At 44.3% G+C, this 21,287-nt stretch overlaps 3 protein-coding genes across 3 annotated transcripts; 1 reads left to right on the top strand and 2 right to left on the bottom strand.

Annotated features, from left to right (window-relative positions):
- Positions 1 to 59: 59 nt before the first annotated feature.
- On the top strand, positions 60 to 2,832 carry CLUP02_18359 (uncharacterized protein; the record flags this gene model as incomplete). The annotated part of the gene is made up of 4 exons (XM_049297261.1): positions 60 to 570; positions 649 to 1,077; positions 1,240 to 1,925; positions 2,011 to 2,832. 4 exons carry the CDS (start codon positions 60 to 62, stop codon positions 2,830 to 2,832), a joined length of 2,448 nt encoding a protein of 815 aa, XP_049138485.1.
- A 3,254-nt stretch (positions 2,833 to 6,086) lies between these two features.
- CLUP02_18358 (uncharacterized protein) lies at positions 6,087 to 7,309 on the bottom strand (the record flags this gene model as incomplete). Its single annotated transcript, XM_049297260.1, has 3 exons — positions 6,087 to 6,303; positions 6,458 to 6,609; positions 7,076 to 7,309. 3 exons carry the CDS (start codon positions 7,307 to 7,309, stop codon positions 6,087 to 6,089), a joined length of 603 nt encoding a protein of 200 aa, XP_049138484.1.
- Positions 7,310 to 16,387: 9,078 nt separating this feature from the next.
- CLUP02_18357 (uncharacterized protein) lies at positions 16,388 to 16,564 on the bottom strand (the record flags this gene model as incomplete). Its single annotated transcript, XM_049297259.1, has 1 exon — positions 16,388 to 16,564. One exon carries the CDS (start codon positions 16,562 to 16,564, stop codon positions 16,388 to 16,390), a length of 177 nt encoding a protein of 58 aa, XP_049138483.1.
- Positions 16,565 to 21,287: the final 4,723 nt, after the last annotated feature.

Here is a 21,287-nt window from a genome sequence, read left to right as displayed (position 1 = left end):
CCACGTGGCGGCAACACGCCCGTCTCATCCCACGTACCTTGTACCGCGTCACTCTCGTTATGTTGTCCCCATCCGCGGCTAAATATCTAGAGGAACTGAACCTCTTTGAGGCGAAATGCGAGTCCTCCGATCAACAACTTCTCTCACTCTACGAGCGCTTCAAAACCTCCTACTGTGGTGCAACGGCAACATCCTCGACATCGTCTATCGACTTTCGAATCTTCGCACTCGCTAACATCACACCTTATCTCGTAGAAGCCCTCTGCAGACTTCTCCATCGATCGACAATTGAACGAATTCCCACGGCTGACAACGTGAAGAATCGCCTGCAAAGTCTTGCTGTTGGGCTGGAAACTCAGCCGCATGTCCTTGTTGAATTTCTCGGGCGCGACATATGCTTGAGCCGGACAGCCATCGGACATATCCAGGACTGCCTCTCTGTCCGCCCAGACATCCGCCTCCCTGACCTGCTCCAACTCCTCTACGACGAGCAGGCCAAGGTGCTCAACAACCCCAAGGGACTGCGCCAGGTCGCCGACATCACCTTCTTACGGCGCGTGAGGGAATCTCGTGAGTCCTACCGACCTGTCGTTTCTGGTGCGCACCTCGCTCCCGCATCAGTTTGCTGACCCAGCATGTCTACCGTAGTCAACCCGGGTGTTGCCAAGACAAAGAAGCTCACCGTTGCCCGACCTGGACCTCCCCCCGGCGCTCGTCACCCATCCCAGGACGGGTGTGCTGACGACATCGTCAAAGAAAGTATGGTCAATCTACGCCAACCGCCCCGCGAGACGTTGCCGGCGGCTTCTGAAACCCACAAACACACGCTTGTCGACAGTGCCGACACCATTGTCGGATCAAACCAGTCTGTAAATGAGGACGAGTCATTCTCATTTGCTGGCAGCGGGCGGTCCTCGCCAGTCAATTCGCCCGAATCTGGACGAAGAGCGGGGTCGTGGTTCGAGGACCAAGGCCTGTCCGAAATGAGCGATCTCCTTCCACCGGACTCGCCCCAGAACCAACACCTTCCACCCGCAAAACGAAAGCAATGGGACCCACTACACGAGCAAACATTCAGTGAGAGCCGGGGAGAGGACTTGGCTGTCGACAGTGGCGACGCAAACCGGCTCAAAGTCTAGGGATCACCGAGCTGGGGAGTCGTTGAGGAAGAATTCAGTCTCCCTGAGACAGTCCAATCCCGCAGCCAACACCGAATCAAACGTCCACGACTATCGCCAGTACCAGAGGCTGGAGATGAGATGATACAGACAGACAGTATCCACCAGAAACCGTCGCCTCACGATATAGAGCCAGCTAGAGACGAGGAATTGAAGACACACAACGCCCATCAGACACCAACGTCTCGGGATACACAGCCAGATCCAGGACCCGGGCCAGAGAGCTCCAAAGCGGTCGCTGTGGCAAACATGCTCAAGGTAACCACGAAGGAGGCTAAGCCACCGCGGGGCGATTCGGTGAATAGCGAAAGGTCAAATGGCGTGCAACGAGGTTCGGCCGAATCCCGCGTCCATCCAAAGTCTCAGCAGGCCTCTTTGGACACTCTGATCGCGGGCCTACATTGTCTAGACGATGGTCACATGCTGAACGACGCCGTCGTCAATATCCTAATTGGAACTCTCGCATGTGACAGCGTGGGCGTCATTGACAGTCTCCAGCTCACTAGCCCCTTCAAACCGTCCCCGGGTCTGCAGATGCGACTGTTGGCCATGCGTGAAACGAACATCCTTGTCATGCCATGCTTCCACCGGCAAAGCAATCATTGGCGGCTCTTTATCCACTTGAGAGGTTCAGACTCCATTGCGGAGCTCGACTCGCTGAATCTTCCAAACAAGCAGGGATACAACACAGTGATCCCAATGGTAGCGCGAATCCGTGGCCCTCCCGGTCCCACAAGAGTTGAGAAGGTTCGTACAGAAAACCTCGGGCGCCCAGGCCCCGATCCCCAACGTCTTACTAGGGGCCTTGTCGCGCTGACTTGACTTGATCTAGATCCGGTGCGCCCAACAAGGCAACAACATCGACTGTGGCGTCTTTACCGTGGCGTTTGCCATGAAGATTGCGCCCGCCACGACATTTCCTCCGCCAGGCCTCGAAGACCAAGTCGATGTGCCCGTCTTGCGGCAAAGGTACAAAAAGATGCTACTGACATCTACCCTCGCCAGTCCTCCAGCGGCCCTTCTTGCTTTCCGCCCTCTTCGACGATTACAACCGGGGCCACACAACCATCTACTAGGGTCGGACATCAACGTCATTAACTTCCAACGGCGATTATGGGACAAATGCCGTCATTTAAGAGTCATTAGAGGCTTTGATGACAATCGAATCGCCAGTCTACAACTGCAATCCGAGCTCATCCAGGCTTCAGCAATCTGCTGTACCGCAGGCCTCGTCGATATGCACCATTGGCATGCTACAGCGATAGACGAGGCAACCAGAGCGGCCACTGCCAGGCGTACGCTCTCTGTTGTGACACAAATGAGGGATCAGATGGCTGATCTCCTTACGAAATGTTCTGGAACCCAGAACAGATACCTTTCCGCCCAGCAGCAAGTGGCTCTTCGGATGATGGGATCTGCCATTGGCACCGCTATCAATGAGTTTCCCGATCATACTCAGTCAAGCGCCCAGGCCCCAACCCAGTCCTTGGAGTGGAGTCTCTGGACAAAATGTGTCGTCTGGTGGCTAACGGCAAGGCGTGCTACAAATCTGTGCCACAAGTTACAGAAGCAGTGGCATGCCAACCATGCACAGTTGGTCGACGCGAGCAGGGATGAGGCCGAGGCAATGGGAATCATGCACAGGAACATTTGATCGAAATGCATTCATCGGTGGACATGGCTATACACGACGATAGACATCGGCATCTGCATCGTTTATAATGAAATGGGCCATGGCCATTGTTAGAAATGCCTTGACCACTCGAGGGAAGGATGGAAGCGGCATTTGATGAGGTTGGGACGACGCGTTAGATGGTAATGATGTATGATTAAAGCAAGGCGTCTGGAGTGGTTCGGGCTTAAGCAATGGCTTGTCAAGGCTTGATGATTGGGGGATAGTCATTAGCCAACTTTCACTGCCCGGGCTTTCAATGTTAGGAGCTTGAGAACACAGTTTAAAAGTATCAATCGTGATTGCGAACCCAAGTAGCAAAACATGGTATCGGTGTGTCGTGGTGTGGCCAGATTGCAAACTTCAGTCTCCTACTGTTGAAGGTCAGCATAATAGCCCAGATGCTAAAGTTTTCTTTACCACCCCACGAGTATGCGCCGTAGAAGGTGGCTATCCTAGAATCAATACAGGGCAGCCTTGAGAATGTCACTCGAGTCCATTCTGTTCACAGGCCCGGCCCATGCCAGTGAGACCCGATAAATTGAGCCACTTTTCTAAAGCTCGCCCCTCTAGCCATCGTAGCTTGAAAGATGACAATGTCATTCGGCAAAGCCATTGCAAAAGAAAAGAAAAGAACCCCGCCAGGTCCGGAAATGATAAGGATGAAGGTAGTTCAATGGGCAGACGCTGCCTCGCCTGGCATCAAGACGACGTCCGAGTCACCGATCGCTCCAAAGAGCCAGTGCTCGAGCGAGCTGTGGCGCTTAAAGCAGACCCCAGCTCAATAAGCGAATTATGAGGCTTTGAGTGAATAGCACATGCGCGAGAACCACCTTCAGTAGGCCCTGTGTGCCACGATTCTGCTTTTCAGCAAGTTTGAGGAACATTACCGATGTTGACTTCACTGCACGCCAGAGCAGGAATGTGGCGGCTGAAGTCATGAGCAGGTCGCAGCGCGGATTCATTGCAGCAATATCTCAATGCAAGGTACTTATGCTGGCCGAATACATTCGGTTACGTCGGAATCTCATTGAGAAACTTGCTCATTTTTGTTACTACATTCCCAGCGACCCCACTGCCGTGCTCGATCTCCCGCTTTGTTACATTTCTCGGCAGCATTGATCACGGGGGACGACGACCATGTCTCCTCTACCTATTCTCAGAATCCGGCGTTAGACACGGGCACCTGAACAGCCGTGTGACCCCAGAGCTGCGGCCACGAAGACTTCCCCAAGATCGTGCTGGGCGAGGTGCGGACCTTGCTCGCGCGGCGCAAGTCGTGCCACTGATGCCATCAGCAGAATCTCTGCTGCATCGGCGGGCTGGATAATGCTGAGCTGGTGGACCATGAGGCCAGCGAGCCGGGACTCAGTGTGTCTACAGCGCTAGATCTACCACGCAGAGAGCATAAGGAATCAGAATGGCTCCATCCGTCAAATCCGGGTTTCACTCAAGGCCACCGGCAAGATTCCATACCTACGTCGGGGCTGGGCGACGTCAAGATGCGGCATTCGATTTGAATCTGATGGACCACGGCGACCTCTTTATACGTCTGCATTCCTAGGGTTACATCTCGCTCGCCGAATTCATCGTGCCGATGTATCCGAGATTGAGCTTCATTGACGTGCCACGGGGTGGTGCCGATAAAAGGTTTTCTAAATCAAGCATCACAGCCATTCTCGAGTGCGGCGGCGTGGCAAGTCGCAAGCCAAACTTGGACCCAAACTTTCCTTCGGCCGCCTCGCGAGTTTTTGCCAGGGCCTGGAAGCCATTCACATGGATATGCTAAGATATCGGGGTAGCCAGGCCATAACCAAGGAGCGGATGGTCAACGTCTTAGACTCCCGTCCCTCGAGTCTTTCCATCATAACGGCTAACTTGAGTGTCCTCTGCAGGTCTCGCATCCGAAGTCTATGCCGCCATTGACCATTTCTACGAGTCGTAATGCTGCATGTGATAGCACCTGGAATCGCGCCCCGGAACCCACAGACACCATCGGGCGAGGATTGGCACACTCACTTGATTCGCGACGACGGCGGTACACAGCTACATTTTGCATATGAATCTCATGATGTTTTTCTTGAATTAGAGTCTCTAGACTCTCATCGCAACGTCGTACCGAATGTCGCCCCAGCTACTGTCGTGCCCTAGTCTCGAGACGTGAAGACGTAACACAGATGGCGTCTTGAGATCACATGTTGTCCGAGGCGGGGCATATTTCAGGCAACTTGAAATTAGGGAACTTGGATGTTTTCGCAGAAGATGAATTCCAGGACGCTCTCAAGATGCAGAGAAGCACGTTCGAGACTGGCTGCACGTTACTTGGCGACATGGAGCAGTCCCCACGGCATCCGCCCTGTTTCGGAGACGGCAGCGCGTCATCAGTGAGCCTTTCATTAGAGAAAGAAGCTTACAAATTAGCTGCAAGTCTGTGTCAATAGTTGTACAACACAGGGAAGAAGCTCACAGAGGCCAGCTACTGTTAGGGTCTAGAAGATAAATTACTGAAATCTGCGCCTCCCTCGAGGTATACTCTCAGCGCTCTATATATACCTGAGCTGCTCCTTTGTTGCTTGGTCCTCCTCTCAATGCCCCTTAAGCTATCCCTTAACCGGCGAGGCCTGACAGTCCGTCACTACCACCACGCTTCGTGGTGTTCATTGAGGAGGACGAGACAAGAGCAAGCAATAAATCTGTCATGATGTACTTCCGGCGCTGCCGTGCCGCAGTTTTGAGCCTTGAAAATGTCAAAGGCTCGCCACATCAGCATACAAAGCCTACGATTATTCCCAATCGAGAGATTATACCGAAGTGCGTTAACGACACAGAGGACATGGATCACATCGGTTGCATTTGGCGTACTTTGAAAGCAATAAGAGAGAAGAGGCCACTTATTCAGAAATGAACTGAATATGAACGGCGGATTTATCACGAAGTTCAGAATGTATCCTGGTGTGAAAAGTCTGGAGTACCTGTATAATACGTGTACAATATATCCGAATGAAATACCAGGAGGGTCTTTGAGAAGTCTCATCCACCCCTTGACTGACTACATGAAATGTGAGACAAATAGATAAGCGTCTAAGCTCGGGTTACGTTGAAGTTGAGCTTTCCACACATTCATTTCCCTCTTTCTTTGGCAGTGCCGATCTAAACTCGCTATGCAACTTCGCCATCATGGCTTCTCGCAGCCTCGTCTTTTCCAGTGCCCCGGCTGCTTGCCTGTAATACTTAACTCACTCGCGGATGCGAGGACCGTATCTACTACACATCATCTTAAAGGGCGCGCAGGCTAGCACGAGAGACGCCGGCACCGAGAACGTCCAGCGAATTCCCAGATCCTGGTACATCTTTGTTGTAAACATGGGAAAGGTCACGTCAAGGAGATCCCGAATCATGCCGCTGCCCGCAGATTGAACTGGCTGCGTCGATCGTGTGGGAGTCGGCCAGGTACTGCGTGTCAGCGTCAGACTGGAGAAGACTACGAGCATGTAGTTCTCAAACGGGATGCTAGCTATGATGCTCACGATCTAGCAGACCTTGGCTCCGTTGGTATACGAGAATCAGAAAAGACTGGCTGGCACTATGACGCTGGAGATGAAGATACCCGGTGGAAGATGGCCTTCCGGAGCCGCTACCAGCTCGTTCGGTGTCAAGGCCTTTCTCGATCCCTTTGTGCCGGGCGTTTAGTCTTATGAGCCTGATGACCGTGACGATGCCGACAGCAATGCCGAGAAGTGCAAGACCGCCCCACTCGGGCTCAATCCGCGATTCGGTTAGTCGACGGTAAGAATCGCGCCAAATAGCATATAGGGCACGCCTCATGCGAGTATCGTGTATATGGAGATGATCGTGACAATGAATTGGCGGAAGATGAGGATCTAAGGACGGAAGAGATTAATGCTGATCGACTGTCAGATTTGGACGCGAGTCGCTCGTCTGCAGCCAGGTTCGAAAGACCTGGCCCCTCGCCATCTCGAGCCCCTGAGCGCGTTGTTCAAGGATCACGGGACGTACGTCTCTGGAATGAGGCCAGTGCCCATATTCTAGAGGATACTGGAGATGATGGCCCTGACTCTCATACCGAGAGCCACCTCCACACTCAACAGCGAATCCACCGAGAGTTGGGCCGAGGAAGCATCTAATGAAAGGGCCGGCCGCAAAAGAGGCGACTTGTACCCATTTCCCGGCAGCAGAGAACGATGCGTAGCTGGAGTTCGCTCACGGGTGAGGACCCAAAGGTGCTGCGGAGCTGAGAAATCATGACAGCAAGAATGCCGCTGGTTTGGACCGCGCTGAGGTTAAAGGTGTTTGAAAGGCCAAGTGTATCGACCACGAGGTTACTGCGGCCAAATACCTCAGACGTATGGCCCCAGATCAGCGGTTCGATGATGAAGTCGATGAGAAACAACGCAAGCCCAAGGTTTGCGACATCCTGACCACCTCTGAACGCAGCCATGTGCTCTGCCTCAGCGTGAGTGTATGTGTACGAGCAGGAGGAGACTCTAAAAGTTGTAACGGATGCGGCGTTGCATGTCGCCCATCTTCGTAAGGTCATCCATTTTTGGGGTTTTCAAAGTTGTTGGGTAGGAACTCGCAAACAATAATAGGTCGATCTCAAGATCCTCCGCCCACATGAGTGTGGCTCACCACTTCGGGGGCCAAAACAGTATCGTTGAAGATGTTCTTGGTAGTTAATGTTTGAGTCTTGGTGAGAGTCAGATTGGAACGTTGAAAAAGGCCGCTGGACCGAGAGTTCGTCCGTCTGCCTGCCTTATGCGTCAGAAAAAGACGTGGGAGGTTCATAGATCGGCTGTGATGAAATAAGATGCCGAAAGACCGCGTCTCTTTGTTTCTGGGCTCGATCAGCGTGTTTCCTGTGGCTTTTCGTCTTCTTTGTTATCAGAGGCAGTCGGATGGCCGACAATCTATCTCACCAGCAGCATGTAGCGCTCTGAGGCTGTTTAGGCGGCCGTTTTGGCACCGGCTCAAGGGCGAGTGCATGACACGGGAAACCGGGCCAGGTATCCTGGTCGGATCGCCGCTGATAGCAAGTGATCCGTCCCAGTCAATCGTTATGTTCACAAGCTTATTTTCTGAAAGGCTTTAGAATATCAACGCCCGACAAGCGATTGGGCTTCTTGGGCGGGCGCTCACCTGTGTGGTCTGGTCGCATGGAACCATGTTCGCTGCCCCCGGTGCTGGCATTCCGGCGCTTTCTGGTCTTATTTAGAAACGCAGAATGCATCTTGAAGCTTTCTGTCGCCTGTTACACAGGTCAAGCGGTCGAAAGCGTAGATGGCAACATGAAGTCTGCCAAGTTCCAAGGCCACAGTTGTTGGCGATCCTGGCACAAGAAGGATGGTTTCGGACGAAACTCCAGATCCTGAACTGACAACACCTTTGGAGGAACAAGCCCGGTGGGTCATGTATGTCGAGGTGACGACTCGCATCTCTTGATGGCCACTATTTGTACTGCACACCCGTTGCTGCCGGGAATCGGGTTACTGTCGACACACCAGCCTCGTCATGCTCGTCGACACTGTCTTCATCGTCTTGCGAGCTCTAAAGCCCTCGGTATTGATCAACCTCTTGGTGAGCGTCTATCCACTGTATTTAGCAGTGCAATGAAGGGTAAGGCACATCCCGATTACGAACAAGACGCCCGACGAGTAATCTAACGAGGAGGCTATAGACCGGACTCCGATCAACGCAATAGAAAGAGTCAAGGATGCTTTCCCAGAGGTATGTAACGTTCCATCATCTTTTCATGCCTATCAGCGTGGATCGTTAACGTAAATATTACGCAAGACAAAGGGAAAACATCCCAGCTTATCAGTCAAGTCGGGCATCACGTAATCCTACATCTCCACTTAATTGATTCTTTAAAGTCCGATAACCGCCTCAACTCTTCCAAAGTTCGGAGAGGTACGTTCCCATTGACATTCCCGAGTTCGGCAATCTGCTGGAGCCGACGGGGCACGGAAACCACAAGGTGTTCTTTCTCATGCTCCGCTAAGCAATGAACCATGATCTAAACGAGTAGTAGTAGTGACTCCAACATGAAGTCGTGCTGATATGTAACAACAGCGAAAGGGTTTTAAACACTTCAGACACATATAGACAGGTTTACAGAGGTTCTGCAGGAACAGAGTCACAATGCCCTGGCCAAACAATCGGACGATGACGACGGCAAGCATTTCGAACTCAAACTCCAAGAGTGCGGGCAACTCTGGAGGTCAATACGCTTATCAACATGCTAAATTTTCTGCAGAGGTGGAATAGCCGAAGTTTGACGCGCTGAATACTACGCGTAGGATCGCCACGATGCTCCTAGCTAGAGCGTTTCTCGGCGAGGAGTCCGCTCATAACGACGAATGGCTGATCGTCATGATAGACTAGGTATATGGTGAACCTCTGCCTGGCTCAGAGACTGCTGTTTTAATTACGCGGGTAGCCTCACCTTGCTCTGGCTCCTCCTCAGGTGTATCAAGCTATGGCAGAAGTACAGTTACGCCGCGACACTCCCAACCCCTATCCTCGAGAGGCGCATGAAGCAAATTGAACTTGCCAAGCAGGGTGTGGCGAAGATGCCCACTCAACGATACTGTCGAATGGATCCATGAGGTTTCCAAGGGTAAAGAATGGGCCCTGTTGCCGTTCAGCTTAATATTCCGATCGTGTCGCTGCATGAGAGTTCTGAACTTCTGGGCATGTTCTGAGCGACTTATGCAAGCACCCCGAGTAAATTGACCCTCTGAGAGAAGAAGCTGCCCCGAGGCTTGCTGCAAACGGCTAGGAAATGACCTAACTCTACAAACTGAAGCCGATGCACAGCCTGCCGGACTAGGGTTTATGTGTAGTGCCTGCAAGCGTGATTGGTTTAAGCCCCCTGCCCCCCTTTTTGTTCTTCGGCAGGCCAGACAGAAGAAACAAACATTGAGCGATGAGATTGACAGATCGAACATCACCGTAGCGAGAGGCCGTATGGTCACGGAAGATATCATTCTCGCCGACGAGACATTCCTACCTTGAGGAGCCAAGGTAGCAGCCATGACTCACTTTCAATGGTATCGTAGGTCTGCGTGTTGGTATCCCTATTTCAGGGTAATTGGTTCGAACCGTGGGTTGACGAAGAGATTAATTGAACTGTATGAATTTCTGCGTAGGTGTAAAAAGGAGGTTCTAACTATAGGTTAGGTAGGCTACGATAATCGTAAGTAGGGGCTGTAATTGGCCCCTGCGCGGTTGGCCGTACGCTGAGGTCGAATTAGACTTCTAATCCGACACTGCGAGAACACGGTAGAGTGGTAAGGTGATAGCTTCGTGAACATAATTGAGGTGGATAGCGACCGGGTATCAGCCACAGAGAACGCGTCGTGCTTTGTCTCTACGAGTGCTGACCATCTAAGTTCCGGCCACAGCTCGCATGCCTGCATAGGCTCTTTTGCTTTGAACGATTTGAAGCTGGTCTTGACGGAATCATGCCTGACTACAAGCTCAAGTGTTCCAACGTTCCAACGAAAGGGGAGTTCCGCCACCGCCTTCTTCTTCTACTGCGTGGCTGGTCAGTCTTGAGTCCAAGTTGCATGTGAGGAGGAGGTCTGGATAGGTAGAAGACTTAAATCCCACGTGTACATTTAATCAAGAGCCCTCCGCATAGAACACCACCAGCGGACTTGCTGGAGAGGGCCAATGGTATCCTCCTATGGGATTTGTGGGCAACAAGCGTACTATCCAATGCCATTGCGGTTTGAGATGGTCTCAGGAATGACTGTACAACTATGAAGCAAGGCTTTGACATCACTATGACTGCCGAGCTCAGCTATCAAGTCGTCAGATCCGAGTGAATGTGAAGTTGCTACATTAGCTGAGATGAACCGAATTGAACCCCTCCGCCAGGCAACAGCGGCCAGGGCAATGTACTTGCGTCTCGTGGCTCAAAGTTTAGCATTGAAAGTCGCCAAACAATCGATGGCACTATCTTGACCGGCTGTACCCGGAGTTTTGAAGTCACACATTTCATAAACCTTGGAGTAGCTAATCATCAAATTACGGGAAGCGGGAAGCGTCAATAGAACCTTTCCCCTTCCTAAATGTGTATTTCAGCGCTTTCGTTTCTTGAGCTTCTTCGTACGTCACGTGTTTCTTAGCATGATACTTTGTTATCCACTTTTGACATCTCATCACCGGAATAATCCATCCTGGAAGTGCAGAGGAAATCAATAGTCATACTCTGCGAAGGGTTCTCAGTCCAGACGTCTTTCATCACCCATAGGATTCTACATGCGGCGTTGAGGAGTGTTTGCAACGCGGCAAGCTGTTTGTTACTCATTCAGCAAATTTGACTCTGTTCATCTCAGAGGGTACAGCGAACGTGGACCTAGGTTGATAGTCAAGGCCATGATACCCATGACGGAAGTAATGGCTAAAAGCTTGCACGACAGGAAGATGGCAAACAAGCCTATTCACGAGCGCGACCGTCTTGGAAAAAGAATTTCTGATGACGACGATAGGGGCATATGAAATCTTGACCGGAGCAGTTGGCGATGAAACGAATCGCGAGACGAGATCGTTGACGGCGTGGGCGGGGAAGACGCCGTCCTGGATATTCATGCTATAGGGATCAATAGTATGCCCGTCGAAGCCATAAGTTCGGTCTCTTCCAGGACAACACTTCGCTGATCACAAGACACAAAGGGCTCTCATACCTGGCCCTCGTCGTAACAAGCCTATCAATTCACAAACAAACTGGGAATGAACACGGTTTGAGTGTGTTCCTGGCGTGCAACTTCCATGACAATCAAGCGACAGCGAGGCTTCGGTAAAGTCTGGGCATCCTTCAAGGTCTCCCTTAGTATTGATGTTGCGTGGAATACGATCGAGGCATTGATTCAGTCGCACGAATGGGACCTGAGCTCCTGCGCCGTTGGATGGCGGCATATGTCGAGTACCTTAAACGGAAGTCCATCTTCTCTACGTTTCTCTCCAAACCCTTAGATAGCCTGCCTAAAAGGAGCGCCCGAGATGTCGGTGAAGACAAACCTGTCAAATGACAATCTAATTACATGTAGGATCTGGGAAGTGTTAGCTTGCTGACTTCTAGGACTGCCAGGTCATTTAACGAGTGGTTGGTCTGCCCGAGCATTGTCTGAATATGGTTGTATGTGTCACCATAGCCCAAGGCCCCCCGTGGAGCTCGGTGAGCAAGCTGTCTTTTTCCATGAAGTTAAAAGCGCTCTGGTTATTCCTAGCGGTTGCCACGGCGGCTTCACAGACTCTTAAGGTGAGGGGAACAAGTGCATGAAATACAGTACTAACCACAAGGTCAGTTGCGGTATTTTCAGCCAGCCTTTGCGGTCTTATCCCACTTGGCTTCATACCACACGGTACGGGCAGCCTTGACCTAGGTGGGTATGTGTTCATATAAGTAACTCTGTTACTTAATCGCAAAAAGTGCGCTTTTGCTATCTTTATTAGTAATGCCATCACGGAAGTACTTGATATACCTGTTAATAGGTGTGTGACATAGGGAAGAAGCTCATAGAGGCTAACTACTATTAGGGTCTAAAAGAGGAATTATTAAAATCTACCCTTCCCTCGAGGTATATTACTAGCGCTCTATATATACTTAAGCTACTCTTTTATTACTTAGTCCCCTTTTTTATACTCCCTAAGCTATTTTTTAATAAATAAGGCCTAATTAGCGAGGTTTAATAAAGTACTCTTTCCCCTAGGCTTTATTTTAAAGCCTGCTTACGGTTTATATATATTATATTAATCCTTTACCTAGGAGGTTTTTAAATATATAATACGAGGGCGGGTATAAGTAGCGCCTATTAGCCCGAGTATAAACCCCTTACTCCGAATAATAGTTTTATAATTCTATACCTAGGTCGCTCCTACTTATAGGCCGTTTTTATAATTATTAGTACTTAGGCAGTCGTTACCCCACTTTTATTTACTAATATTAACCCCCTTTTAAGCTATTACGATTCTAAATTCTTTTTTTTTTTTTATCTATAGTTATCCTTTTTATATATAGTCTCTTATTTTTATTAACGTCTACGCTACTCCCTTATTACGTAAATATTATAGCTAATGAATATTTTTTAGATTTTTATTTTTATATACTTCCCGTACCTAAGTAAGTTTTTTATAAAGTCGTTCCGTATTCGTTACTAACTCGTTTTAATATAAATATAGCTCCTAATTATAGAGTTATTATTATTAGTAATAGAACGGTTATTAGTACTACGGGTACGCCTAGTAATAATAATAATAATAGTTTATTTAAAAAGCTTAATATCCCTTTTATTTACTTTAACTTCGTACGTATATTATTACTTATACGCTACTTATATTAACTATTATAAACTCTTATTAAAAAGAAAAAAAAAGCGAACGCTAAGAAAATCGGGGTTAGCTAGGTACGCCCGCTCCCCTACCCTATTTACGTTATATATAAAGTACTCGATCTAAAAGCTAAGTACTATAATTAGTTAAGTTAGTAATTTATAGCCCCTAGTTCGCTCTTTTATTTAATATTTTTTTAAGATCTAGCGTACGTTATATTAAGTATATTATATAGAACTATTTTTATAAAGATATAATAAGTACTTAATACGGTTATTATTTTATTGCTTTTTTTACGTATTATATTAATAATATCTTAGGTCCCTAAGTCCGCGGAATTTATAGTCTAAACCTAACCTAGTGAACACGATTAATTATAGTAGAATTAGTAGAAAATGCCTAACCTAGTGAACACGATTAATTATAGTAGAATTAGTAGAAAATACCTAACAAAATTAAAGTAGGACGTTAAAATAGGGGGGTAGATTTAATAGAAATTATAGGGGGTAGATTTAGTAGACTTATCTAGAGTTAAACTAGACGAAAAGTATATATATTAATTTATTATAATCGCTTTTAGAAGCTTACGACTTTATATCCGTTTATATCCTAATAAGCTATCGCAATACTATAATTAATTCTGCTTCGATTTTATAATAGGGTGCCCGATCGAGCGATTACGGGCTAAGATGCGCCTAGCGCCGTAACTAATAAGGAGAGATAGTCTCCTATATCTAATATAACGCTATAGCCGAGATAGTTACCTATTTAATAATTTTTAATTCTAACTATAATTAATAAAGCTAATTAGTCTATAAGACTTATACTACCCGTTATAGAGTTATCTTACGACTATTATATATTATATAGTTCTATAAACTCTTCGTATATAATAGAACCGTTCGTTTTTAATAAAGAGTACTCCGTTACTATTTATATAACATACCGATTCGCCGTAATATATAATAAGGTAACGATATACTTACGTACCTAATACTATAATATCCTAACGTCTAGCCGAAGTAATATCGTAACTACCGTATTTAATATACTAAGTATATACGCGAACTAAGTAAGTTTTAAGTAGCTTCGCCGTCCCGAACTAATAGTAGACCCTATTACCTATCTAGCTAAGCTATAGACGGACGGGATTCGATACTAATAATATAGGTACGTTAGTTAGTAGACCTAGTAGATATAGGACTATTATTAGAGATATTACGGCTAGGTAAACGACTAGAAAAAAGGTAATAACGTACGCGTATAGTTAAAGGAGATACGCGCTTTATTATAAACGACGGGCATAAAGTACTAGCGGTTCTTTTTATCCCGGGCTAGAAGCTAGTAATTTAAAATAGGTCGCGGCTATTTACTAAGTCTAGCGCCGGACGTAGTTACTAAGGAGGTAGTATTATAATAAGTTACGGAGACTCTTTATTAACTATAATAGGACTATATAGAGTAGCTTAGGATATACTAAAACGATCTTATTTACGCGCATAATAATAAGTTAGAGCCGAACTTATAGCTTAAGTAAGTAGGGTAAGTAGAGTATCTAAGCGGATTACGTATTAGCTAGCTTTGCGAAATAGTAGCGCTAATTCGGGTAGCCGAGGAAAAGGTACTATAAATAATATAAATATCGGTTAAGGCGGTCTTAGAGCGTATAAAAATAACGTCGATACTTAATAAAGTAGGGCACGCGGTATTATTTAAAATATAATAAAAGGACGCGTATATTAAGCCGACTAAACTATTTAATAACCGTATAAAAGGGGATACGTAAGCGCGGTATTTAGACGTCTAGAGGGTCTTATTATACGTATAGTACCGGACGTAGGCGCTCCTAAATAAAGAGAGGCCCCCGTTCCGACTTACGGAGAGGTAGTACTATATATAGGACGAGTTTAAATAGCTAGCTAGAGACGCTACGGGTAGGGGTAACGAGACGCCGTCCGAGGCACTTTAAAAAGTAATACTAAGTATACTCGTTAATATACTCGACTACTAGCTTAGGAAAGGGTATTATAATAACGTACTAATAAGCGCGCTCGTAGTAATAAGCATCTGGGACGACGGCGGCTAGATTAATATTACGGACTATATAATAAAATACTCGGCCGTTATTAAAGTCGTACGCATATTAGTCGTTTATAGGGTATAAACGGAGAGGTAAGACGACGTCGTACGTCTAGCTATAACGATAAGTAAAGAAGCGGCCGACGATAGCGCATAAAGTCTTTTTATTTACATATAAAGGATAATATAGAGGTTTATAACTTATACGTCCGGGGCCCCCGAGGTAGAGCCGATACCGATAGATTAGATCCTTAATATACGTATATACGGTATATATATTTAGTATAATATACCGACCGCCGGCGTAATTAACTAAGTAAGCGAACGTATATTATATTAGTACGTACGGTTTATTATAAACTAGTTATTAAATATACTCTACGGCGCCGTTAACGAGGCTAGGCTATTATTTACGTAGCTTACGATAGTTAAAAAGAGTACGACGAGTAGGGGTAAGTATAATATACTAAATAGAGACGGCGCGTAAATAAGGGAGCGTTTATACGTATTACTACTGCGGATTTAATAGGTATTAATTAAGGACGATTATAATAAAACGCGCGAGGACTACTCGTTCTTATATAACGACCATAACGTATAGTTATAAAAGGGGGACGAGTAAGTATTTTAATATATTATTATATACTAGGCATAATAGCTAGCATAGGGTATAGATAAGTTAATAACTAACGAGGGCGGGCTCTAGCCGGACGCCGTGCGCGCGTACGGACGTACGCTCGAGTAGTTCTACGAGCGGCTATAGTTATTAATATATATACTTAGGGGCTAGCCGGGACGGGTAACGGAGATTAGTAGGGTGAGGGTAACTAATACGGTTAGTAATAGGGTACGGAATATTTTCGTATATAACGGTATAATATACTTTATTACGTTATATTATAAGGGGTACTAAAGTAGCGGCTAGACAAAGATTATTTACTAATACGTACCGAGGGAGGTAAGCGAACTACTTATATAGTATTTATAGCTTATACTACCGTTTTAATACGAGGCGGACGGTATCTCTAAGTAAGCGTATTACTATAGCGCCTTTTTATAAGCTAACGAAATCGTATAATAAAAGGCGAGCGGGGGACGGGGACTAGGCGTCAATAGCAATACGGGCGGACCCGATACGGAGACTAGTATTAATACGAGCCGTGGTCCCGCTCTTATAAATAGAGGGGAAGCGACGACGATAGATATAAATATAGATAAAAGCGCGGCGTCGTAGATTTAAATAAAAGACCGAATATAAATAACGGACCGAGCTAGGCATATTATATAATAATATAGTAGCCGGCTACTAAGGAATAAGCTAAACGTAAGTATATAATAATATTTTACTATTACTATTACGAACCGGTTTTTAAACGAGGCGTTCGGGTAGTAGGACCTTAATAAAGGACGGGAAGAGGAGGACGAGGAGGACGAGCTCGGTAATAGCCCGTAAGACTTATAAACTAAGTACGGTATACGGATTACTAAAATAATCTACGCGCGGCTACTCGTATAACTTAGTAGCGGCGTAGTAATAAAGTAGTAGTAGTTCTATAAAGTTAGCTATTAATAATACCGATTTTTAAACTTCGGGGCCGAGGACCGAGCTAGCGGCTGGGACGGTAGTAATAGCGTTTTAAAACGAAAAGTAAAGCTTTATAATAGCGTCCGTCTCGAGGCCCGGTTACGGCGCTTTACTTAGCTTTAGTAAGTAAATATAGTTAGCTAGCTATAGTAAATAATAAGTAACGACGCGGCCGCGTTTTATAAAAACTAAGAGAAAGTAATCCGGGCTATTATTAACGGGCATAGCCCCGTTATTTAGGTCCTAAGTACGGGCGGCGGTAAGAGCTTATTATTTATATTACTAGCGTTTTACTTAGTAGACGGCGTAACTATTATTATTATACTATTTATAGTATTATAGGCGGACTTAGACGCGTAATATAAAGCGTGCGGTATCGCGTTATATATTTAGCTTAGTTATAAAAATAACTAGGTAGCGTTTATTATTTTTATAATACCTAAGTCGGCCGTAACAAAGGGGTTCTAAGACTTCGTCGCACGGCTCGAGGTATAATAAATACTAAACTGCGTCATATTAAACGAGTATTATATTATTTTTAAAAGTACGCAGTCGTTCTAACTTAAACTCTACGAGCTAGGCGCGGTATTATAAGAGTTCGGCGTATAAGTAATTTATTTAATAATAACGCTAGCGCTAGCAGACGAGAACGTATTCTTTAGGCTTATAAAGATCGAATACGGCCGAGCGGCGGTATTCTAGGACCTAACGACGAGGCCTAATATTAAGTATAGCGTAGTAATAGTTAGCGGGCTAGGCTACGACGGCTTATACTTATCTCGCTAGTACCGTAAAATAAGGTAAGGCGGGGAGGATAAAGACGAAGAGGGGGACGTTATAAAGGAGGCGTGCCGTTAGGTTATAGAAGCGTAGCTTATTAATAGCTAGCTAAGTAAGGTAATTATTTATATTACGTCGATTAAGAAAGTAGAGTACTTAAGCGCCGTACTAAAGTACTTAGTATTTTATAATAATATTAATACGGTTTAAAATAAAATAGAGCGGCTCGTAGTATAACGATAGGGAAGCGGGGCCGCGGGCGGGCTCGTAATAATAACGAACGCGCTAGGGCTCGGTATTAATATACTAAACGTGCGTTTAGTAATTTACGCTAATATATTACAGTAGCTCCTATAGTTCGTATAAAAAAGCGGGCGCGTAAGACGGGACAGGGCACCGAGCCGGTCCGTTATAATTTATTAAGGGGCGGCCCCGGGCGGGGGTAAGTAGTAATATATAAAGGCCCCGGAGAAGTTTACGCAGACCTAAGAGTACTAGCGGGCGGTACTAAACTAAATAATAGACGGGTAAATAGACCGGTTCGGGTACAAGGTAAGCGAAGTACGATACGACTAATATTAATAACGGGCGTTTATAAAAGACGTAAATAGGGTACTAAAGTAGGGGGTAATAAAAGAGGCGGTACTAAAAGCGTACGTGCGGGCGTTTAAAAATAGCGAGCGGCGGTTAGTAATAGCATAATAATTATTAAAATAAGAGCGGATACGCAAAATAAAATAAAAAGAACGGTTCTAAAGACTATTAAAAACGTAGGGCTAATAATATATATATTATTAGTACTAGTAGCGGGATTATAATTACTAAATAGCGGACTACGGGGCACGCGAGCGGGTAGAAGATTAAATAGAAGTAAAAAAGGGTATTATGCTAGCGGAGCAGGAGCTATTTAAAAAGCGGCGGCTAGAGAACTTTTCGGCGTGCTTTACGTACGGGCTACTATAAGAGATATATAAGTTATAAAGAAGGGTAGAGGAAGAGGGGGAGTAGTATAAAAAAACGGCGAGCGGGCGGTACTTATATAGCGGGCGGCTACTCGAAATATATAGCTAAGGTATAGTCTAGGCGGGCGCCGGCAGTATAAAAAGGGTAATAATAAAATAAAAAGGATAGTTATTAGCGCCGTCCGAGAAGGACGAGTAGTATATCTAGCTAGGTAGGCTCGTTTAATAAGACAGTATATAGTATAGCCGGTTATATAAAGTAACGTATTTATTATAAGAAGAGGACTTAGGAGAGATCTTGCGCTAGATATTAGAACGATATCTATATTCTTTTTAAGGTATCTATCTTTAACCCGGGCCCGGGCGTGCTTACAATAGCTTATCGCTTTTTAAAGCAATCTAAGACTCGACGAGCGAGTTTATAAGGGTCTATATATTAGGCAGGGTCTAAGGAGAATTCTATATAGATATATATTATATAACGCACTTCTTTTTTATTAGAGGATATAAAAAAGGTTATATAACGGAAGCATATCTTAGTTTAATAATACTATCTATTTAGTATAGTTTAAAAGAGTAAAAGGATATATTAAAGAGACTAAGGGTACGTTTTACAAATGACCATGGTTTATTATCTAAATATACTAACGATTTAATATAACAGTCCCGAATTCCTATTATTCCATAGTATATCCACACTATTATAAAACTCTATTATAAATGACTATACTATAATTAAACTTATTTATATACTAAACGTTTATTAATTTATATTAAACGAGAATAAAAGAAGTGACGTTAAAAACGTCACTATAAGCCGAGACTTTATATTTATAAAAGAAAATAGTATAACTAGTTAACGGATATAATAAGCGAGTAAAACACGTTCTTCCCGCACTTTACAGGTCGGGTCTTATATTATTTATTACCATTCGAATATAAGATTAAAATATAAGAAAGTTTATAAAAAGAACTGATAAGAAATAGCTAGTTGGATAAAAAAAGTATTACGAATTCTATTTTTATTATACTTAGGGTGATCTCTTATTTATATCTTATCGAAGCCCCGCTATTTTACGAAACGGTTTAAGGCTTAAATTATATATTTAATCTTCTCTTTTCGATAACCAGTCAATCTGTTAACTACTACCAATTGAATAAATTTAATAAATAGTTTATATTTTTAACAAAAAATGAATTTTTAATAAATGATTAAAAGCCCGACTTCCAAAGTATAACGAGGACGTTTTTCGCTCGCTTATCTATTTTACTCGCTTAATATATACGTTATACTAAGAAATAACTAAAGCCATACGCTCGTAGTACTTTTACTACTATATTTAATATAAAACGGACTTTTGACTCTATTAATAAGTTAAGTTAACCGGGATTAGTATTATAAAGACTACTATAATAAATATAAGGGGATATAACGTAGATATACAATAGCTCGGATAGGAATAGCATAAAATAGGAAGAAAAGTAAATAAAAAAATAGTTAGAGTATTATTTTAATACCGAGTAGGATTAGGATTTGGGCAAAAGACAATACTTAACTTTATCATAAAAAGTAGAAATAGGGACAGGAATAATAAGGAACATAATCTAGGCTATAACGAAGTAAAAGCTAATAACTAAAAAAGTAATTACTTTACGTTTATTCTTATACTAGGTTAAACGGGTTATATTGTAACTAAATATTATTATGTAACTATTACGTTAAGAAGTATTTCTATTATAAGAGAAGTTAAGGGATAAAAGGATAGTTTTAATATAGAGGGACATACATAGGGTTAGAAACAAAAATCGTATAAAAAAAGTAAGCTAAAGAGAAAAAGGGAAAGGAGAAACTAAGAAAAATGAGACATTACTTCGTATTAATTAGATATTATATTCTAAACGACTTATACTAGAGTGATAAAGGCCGGTTGAATAGTAGGGCTTAATAAGGATAGCGTACAAAAGGAAAAGAAAGAAAGACGTAGTTATGTAGTACTACTTTAATAACGGGCAAGTTTAGGATTCGGGCAAAAGATAATACTTCATTTCATTATTTAGATTGATAATAAGGGCGGAATAAAATCCAGTTTAGAACAGAATATAATTTAATACTAGAAAACTCATTACTTTACGTTTAACTATTCTTATACTAAACTAAAGGGTTTTAGTTATAACTAGATAGTAGTATAAATTATTACGTTTATAAGTATATTAAACAAAGAGGGAAATAAAGAGAAGAACGACTATTGTAATTTTATAAAGATAGATATATTAAGAGAAAGGAAGAGTGGTTTGAGAAACTAGACTAAGGAGGAAAGAAGAATATAAGAAAGAAAGAATAATACTAAGGAGTATCCGTATACGAACTTATATTATAAACGGTTTATATAATAGTAATTAGGTTAGAAGTAAGTATAACTCGAACAATAAATAAGAGTTACAGAAATAAAATATACTCAAGGCTATAACAAAAGAAGTACGCCCATAGTAAGTAATATACTATTACTAGAATTATTATAAGCCGCGTTATTCCGTACCTATAGTATATAATATTAAGGTATTTCGTTAGGGTTAGGGTTAGGGTTAGGGTTAGGGTTAGGGTTAGGGTCAGGGTTAGGGTTAGGGTTAGGGTTAGGGTTAGGGTTAGGGTTAGGGTTAGGGTTAGGGTTAGGGTT

Source organism: Colletotrichum lupini, chromosome 11, assembly GCF_023278565.1.
Source record: "Colletotrichum lupini chromosome 11, complete sequence".
Classification (NCBI taxonomy): Eukaryota; Fungi; Ascomycota; class Sordariomycetes; order Glomerellales; family Glomerellaceae; genus Colletotrichum; species Colletotrichum lupini.
This window is presented reverse-complemented; position numbering and strand designations above follow the sequence as displayed.